Here is a 7,659-nt window from a genome sequence, read left to right on the forward strand (position 1 = left end):
GTTTAAAGTTTGATTTGTAAATTGTCATTTTGATGAATCAACATTTTCAACATTAAGAGGAGAGAATAAGCTTCTTGAAAAACAATTTAATTGGAATGCATCATCCTTGATGCATTTAGATCCTCGATCAAGGTAATGTAAAATAGAAGTTCAAAAAATTATACATTTATAAAGAATAGCAAATGAATTGCCTGATGCATTTTTGGATATAAAAAGGATTACTAAATCCTATATACCAGTTGAAAATGCTCCAATCTGAATTGATATCCTAGTTGGACAAATGGCCACCGAAATAAATTCACGTCCAAAGCATGATAGGCCTGTCAGTTCTAAAGACAAAAATCTTCGAAAAAGAAAAGAGGTAAATACTATTCCTATTAAAAAATATAAAGACATAGACACATAGTAAAGATACCTGCAGTTGTCCAAAATTTTGATATAATTTTGATGCCAGAAGATGTTCAGGTACCTAACAATTCTGAAAATTGTGATAATTATGAGATCTCGATAAATTATGTCTTTACAGAAGAAAAATAGAACCAAAATAAAATAATTATCAATGGAATATTTGCATATAATGTGGTATTACACATCATGCATGAAAGTAAGGATCTTGAGTCAAGAACAGTCGAAGAATGTCGACAAATGAATGATTGGCCGAAATAGGAAGAAGCTATGAAGAATGAGTTAGACTCACTTGTAAAACGTGAAGTATTTAGACTTGTAGTTCGTACACCAGAAGATGTAAAATTTTTTGGATACAGATGGGTATTTGTGAGAAAACGAAATGAGAAAAATAAAGTTGTATGTTACAAAACTCGACTTGTGGTACAAGATTTTTGACAAAAGACCGATATAGATTATGAAGAAACATATTTCCCTATAGTAGATGCAAGAACATTGCGTTATTTGGTCAGTTTATCTGCATAGCATAAACTACATATGCATCTAATGGACGTGGTAACAGTCTATTTATACAGATTATTAGATCGTGATATATATATATATATATATATATATATATATATATATATATATATATATATATATATATGAAAGTTCATGAATGACTAAAAATATCTAAACTATCTCATAAATATTCGTAGGGGTTATACACAGTAAAATTGTAAATATCTTTATATGGTCTAAAGCAATCTGGATGAATGTGGTATAATCGTCTTACTGAGTATCTGGAGAAAAACGGATTTAAGAATGATGATATCTGCCCATGTGTTTTCAAAAAGAAATCTTCATCTAGATTCATTATAATTGCTGTGCACGTTGATGATTTAAATATCATTATAACCCCTGAAGAAATTCCAACAATTATAAAAGCTCTAAAAGAAGAGTTTGAGATGAAAGATCTTGGAAAGACTAAATTTTATTTGGCCTGCAAATCGAGCATACAAAAAAGGGATATTTATTCATCAAACAACATACACAGAAAAGATCTTGAAGAGATTTTATATGGATAAGTTACATTCATTAAATATCTCAATGATCGTAAGGTCTTTAGATGTGAAAAATGATCAATTCCGTCCTAAAGAAGAAAATAAAGATATCATTAATCCTGAAGTACCATATCTTAGTGCCATTGGAGCGCTAATGTACCTTTGTAATGATACACGACTTGACATATCATTTGTTGTAAATTTACTAGTAAGGTATAATTCTTCTCCAACCAGAAGACATTGACGTGGAGTCAAACAAATCTTTCGATATCTTTATGGAACGGTAGATATAGGATTGTTTATCCATATGAATCCAAGTCAGAATTAATTGGCTATGCATATGCAAGATACTTGTCTAATCCACACAAAAGAAGATATCAAACAGGATACCTATTCACATATGGTGATACAGCTATATCATGGAGGTCCACAAAACAAACAATAGCAGCAACATCCTCTAATCATGTTGAAATACTAGCGATACTTGAAGCAAGTCGCGAGTGCTTTTGGCTAAGGAGTTTAATCCAATATATTCTATCATCTTGTGGACTGAATGATAGAAAAATAGCTCTAACTATTCTATTTGAAGATAATACAGCATGTATTGCTCAACTTAAGGGTGGATACATCAAATGTGATAGAACATAGTATATTTCTCCCAAATTCTTCTTCACTCATGATCTTCAAAATCAAGGAACAATTGATGTCTAACAAGTCTGCTCAACTTAATCTGGCAGATTTATCTACAAAACCACTTCCAAAATTCTCATTTGAAAAATTGGTCATCAAATTGAGATGCGCTGATTTTGAGATATTAAATAATGTCGATAAGAAGGGGAGACTGCACTCTTTTTTTCTTGGTCAGATTTTTTTACTATTGAATTTTTCTTCACAAGATTTTTAATGAGGCAGTCCCATCACGAAGAATTTTGTACTATTTTTTTTAATAAGTTTTTTTTTCATTAGATTTTTCTTTAATAAGATTTTAACGAGTCATAATCCTAAATGGTCATCCAAAGAATAGTGTTCTGATAAGTATGAGGTGGATGCCTATTTAATGTGGGCGGCTCAATTTTTTAATGTTGCTCAAGTTATCAAAAGAGATTACAATTAATTATGTTTAAAAATGGTGACCCTTATAAGTATATAAATAGGGTAGCGTAGTTGAGACAGAACACACTACAATAACAACAAACACTCTTCTCATTCTTTATATGCTAAGATATATATATAACATTAATTGTGATAAATATTAATATTAGAGTTATCTATTTATATTATTTTATTTTATATTTATTATTTATTTATTTATTTATTTTACAACATAAACCAACAATTTTTTAGTAATTTTAATTAATATTTATTCAATATAAATATTAAATTATTTTTAATAAATAATTTTATTAATTTATACATATAAATTTTAATAAATATAAATATAAATTATATAACTTTTTATAAACAAATTTTTATAAATATAAATATAAATTATTATTGATTAAATACTCATCTAAAATAATAATATTTATTGTCTTATAACATTGATAAGTTGTGAATATTGAATTATTTTTTAAAGTATTCATGGTCCACTCTATTATCATTATTATAATTGACATTGGAGTAACCTTTAATTACTTTCACTATTTTTTTTCAATTATCATATAAAGATTAAGGTTGTCAAACGGCCAACCCAATTTATTTAGGTTTGACCTATTAAATTTGTGAGTTAAATAAGTTGATCTGTTTAAGTTTGTTTTATTTATAGATCATAATTTTTAATTCGAATTATTTATAACCAATTTGATAGGTTAAGCAGACGAACTTATTTATTTTTTTATTTTAATTTTTGAAACAAATTTTGACAAAAAAAACTTTTAAATCAAAAACCTTAAATAAACATTATTTGTGTTTTCGTTTATAGGTCGAATTTTTATGTTAGATCAAAAAAAATATTAGCTAAAAATATTTTTTTAATATAAAAAAAATGATTCACTCATTTAATCCGTCATTTTTTAGGTTAATCAGATTCAGGCTATTTAACCCAAAATCTAAACGGGTTTAATTTTAAAAAAAAAATTGCCTATTTAAATAAATAAATGAGTTAACTAATTAAATTTAACCTATTTTAACGATTTAAAAAAAAGGAACAAAAAAAGAAAATGCTTAAAAATGTCAAATTATATTGAAGTTTCTCATTAGTTTCCAGACAATTTCATCAAATAGGAAATCAGCTAAAAATATTTTTTACTTGTTAAAGTTCTTTTTCGACATTTTGTTGTGTCATATATATATATTAGAAGTTTTAAAATACATAATTTTTGTTTGTCTGAGTCAAATGTTGAACAGGATATATTTGACAATTGACTTGGTTTGGTCTTTTACCTCTAACAGTCTCTGCCTTATCAAAGACTTACTCAGTCAATTATGAAAGAATTTTATATAGAACCCTACAAACAAGATTTTGATGTTCAATTAATGAGCAATTAAAATAAGGATTTTTCAGATTTCTTATCTATGTTAATTTTTTACATGACCAATTTACAATAAGCTATGATGCATGAATACTGATACGGATACAGGACACGATATGATACGGGATATGTCGACACGTAAATTTTAAAATCTTACATGATATGGAGACACACATACATATAAAATATAAAATATTTTTTGGATAAATCGTAATGATAATTTGATATTTTATTGATATTAAAATATAAATTAAATTTTTTTAATTATTTTTAATGTCTTATTTTAATTATATCAAATATTTAAAATATTTTTTGTTTTAATAATAAATAATATATACTATATCTAAATTTATTTTAAGAATATATCTTAAAAATAAGACTGAACACTTTGACACATGATGGTATTTAGGTATGTTTAGGCGTGTCTGGAGAATAATTTTTTATTTTTTATTAAGACACGGTTAGACACAGTAGACACGCATGTTGAACGAGTGTCAGTGAGTGTCGTATCTAAAATGTGTCCAACATACGGATATAGCAACTCAACGAAGTGTCCGTACTTCATAGCAAAATATCAATGTCACTTGTTTTTATTTATTTTAAAGATAATATCCTGTTAGATATAAGAATGAATATAAAAAATAGCTTAGAGAAAATACTAGGTGATATAAGATTAGAATATCTAAAATGAGAATAAAATATATGATGCATAATATGAGCATTCATTGCTCTCAGTGCACACAGGAAATTCTCAATCAGAAGTTAGAAGAAAGCAATAAAAAGCACTTAGAATTCTTTAACTTCTAGTCTTCTACATAACTATACCATTGAATACATATACACAAAGTAATAAGTGGAAGAACAATAAGGTTTTGGCATGGACCCTAACCAGTTTTGTTATTATATATAGTACAAATACAATAAGCTTCTCTTAGAGATGGAGCATAATTATCATTCCAATTATGTACATTAAAAATCAACTATCAAATTAATTATCTGAATAAATTACATATTAAAATATAAAATATATATTTAAAAATTAAAATACACATTTAAAATACATAATACCTGATTCAGTGGGTGATTTTTTATGCATCCGGAACACTTTCTTTTATCCTTTATCCTATCTTTACTTCTTCCGGGGACTTTGCAATGATTTTGCAGCTCCCTCAAAGAAATCCAAAATATAAGCTTCTAAATCTTCAGCACTATATTTAACGTGCTTCTCACTAATCTGATTACTATGCCTCCCTACAAATGTTCTATAAGCATGGACCACCTTCAAGGACAGCGAAATTCGCAGTTCTTCGCGAAGCTGAATATCTGGAATGTTCCAAGCTGTTTGGACCCTATAAAGATCCTCGAATGCAATGTAGAAGCTTCTTAACTTGTCTTTAAGAACATTCTTTGGGCCAACATTGCTAATAGTTCCTTGCATTTGGATTCCATCATCTTTAAGCCAGGAAAGAATTGAACTCAAACTAGATCTCTGGTAATCCATTGCATGCTGCCTATACTTGGATTTGCGCTTTCGGATCCAATCGTCTCCGAAAATCGACCCAAGTTCATCAGATCCTTTAACCTTTCTAGCCATGTACTGGATGTTATTCACTAAGAAGAGGTGCTGCAAGGGAACATCTTTGTATAATTTGGATTTCTCATCAAGATTGAATTCTAAGATCGATGCCACGGACCGGAAGTGGCGCGCCATCTTTCCCTCCTCTGTTTCTTCTTTGTCCTTGAGAAGATGATTAAGCTTTTCGCCGTAGTCAGTTAAAGTTTCAAGATAGTTCATCACATATCTGGTTAATGGATGGATTCCGCCTCCAACAAAAGGAGTTGATGCACCGTCCGAGGCAATGGCATGCTCGAATTCAAGAAACGTGGCCTTCACGCAATCGCCTAATCCGGTTATTGCCTCGAGAAATTCGAACCTAACGGACGAACCGGCCTTGTCTTGATACAAATCGGTAACTTCCGGTACAAGGCTTGAAAGGACCTCATACATGTCAAGGATCTTGAACAATTTCTCAGGTTTGCGAGGGCCAATTGAAACGGCTCCGGCGAAATTCAGAAGCTGCAACATCAAAGACTTTGATGCATCAACAAAACAAACTTGACTTACCGGTTCGCCTTCCCCGAAAATCCGGTCAGCAAGCCACTTCTCGCTTGCAAGATAAACCCTAACAAAGATTCTCACGGCCCAAATCCACCGTTTGATCTTGGAATTCAGAGCAGTCCACTCCATTCTCAGGACATTCTCAATGCTTTGTTTTTCAATTTCAAGAATTGCCAAGCATTGTTCCAACGCTTCCCTTCGCGCCATGGTATAAGCATGGCAACATTCCTGGCGATAACCGGAAGCAAACATCAAACTAGCAATGCACCGAAGATGAAGAATCACATCTGGACTAACCGGATCGTTGATACTGTCTCTCCGGAACGATTCGACGGACTCATCACCGAACGACACCACTGAATTCTCATCAGAAAAGTCACCTTCACTTCTAAACGACACGTATTCAGGCTCAAAAGGCTGCGTGTTCTGGCTAAGCAAGCTCTTGAAGACTTGTTCAAGCTGAGACATAGCGGTTTGGAGAATGCTATAAGCTCTATGCAAAAGCTTATATTCTTTGTCCTCTTTGCTTAAAGTTGAGCTCTCTAACTTCTCAATCAACCGTCGTGTTTCGTCCGCGGCGTTCAAATACTCGCTCTGATCTTCCTCCCAGTTCATTATTACCTCCTCAATGGCGTTGAGCCTATCTTCTAGGTCTTTCTCCTTTGAACTCGCTATGCTAATTGAACGCAGCTGAGTGCCAAGATCTGCTAGAATCTTCTTCGCGTCGCCGGTGAGATTCTTCTTTGATCCTAATGCCCTCACAACGTGCCTCGCTGCGGCGATCAGGTTTTCCTCTCTTTCTAGCTCCGGAATCATAAGCTCAGATTCCTCAAAGGCCATGTTATACAAACAAAGAGAACGGAAACAGAACAGAGCAGAATCCTTCACTACAATTAAGTTTTAGAAGGACTCACCAACCAAGAAGCCAATGTTACAATCACCATTAGAACAATGAGTAGGTACAAATTATTGCAAGAAAAAGAATAACCAACTATATTATGTTAAAGGTAGCAATGGAAAGAACTGTATGGAGTTTATTGACTTTTCACTATGAAGCACCGAAGAAGTATAACAATTATTGAGAAGAAAAACAGGACAATGGAGAAAGAAGAAAACTTTTGCTTTTTGGGTAAATAATAATAAGTGTCATGGACTCATGGTTCAATTAGTGGCTGTGATTTGTGGATATGATAAAATATCAGATCAACCCTACAGAAGTCTTGCAAGGTACTGTTACTGATGTTTTGTTTCTCTGACTTGTTTTTATTATTTTGGAATTATTAGCGGCTTGACGCGGTTCAATGGGAAGATGTACTTTAATTTTGGAGTTTCTTAAGTACGATACAGTTTGAAGATTGAACAGGTAAATGTTCATGCTTTTGACTTCTTCAGCTCTTGTCATTCTAAAATAAGTGTCCAAAATCAATGAATTGTTACGCAAATCACATGTCACTCGGGGTTTAGGAAAAAGAAGGTCAAGTAAGACTAGATGATTTTAGAAATGAATTTAATTTTAACTTATTGATAATGTATTTAATCATATAATGTTGTATTAATAAAAATAATTATTTTTTATATTGGCTGTTTGAATGGTTATGTAAATGAACAATTGTAATTA

At 31.2% G+C, this 7,659-nt stretch overlaps 1 protein-coding gene across 1 annotated transcript; it reads right to left on the bottom strand.

The window, feature by feature from the left end:
- Window positions 1-4,776: 4,776 nt before the first annotated feature.
- On the bottom strand, window positions 4,777-7,340 carry LOC112784967 (exocyst complex component EXO70E2-like). The gene has a single exon (XM_025828355.3). The coding sequence runs from the start codon at window positions 6,879-6,881 to the stop codon at window positions 5,052-5,054; it is 1,830 nt and encodes a 609-aa protein (XP_025684140.1). The 5' UTR covers window positions 6,882-7,340; the 3' UTR covers window positions 4,777-5,051.
- Between the last annotated feature and the right edge of the window lie 319 nt (window positions 7,341-7,659).

The sequence above is a fragment of the Arachis hypogaea genome, chromosome 20, assembly GCF_003086295.3.
Source record: "Arachis hypogaea cultivar Tifrunner chromosome 20, arahy.Tifrunner.gnm2.J5K5, whole genome shotgun sequence".
Taxonomy (NCBI): domain Eukaryota; kingdom Viridiplantae; phylum Streptophyta; class Magnoliopsida; order Fabales; family Fabaceae; genus Arachis; species Arachis hypogaea.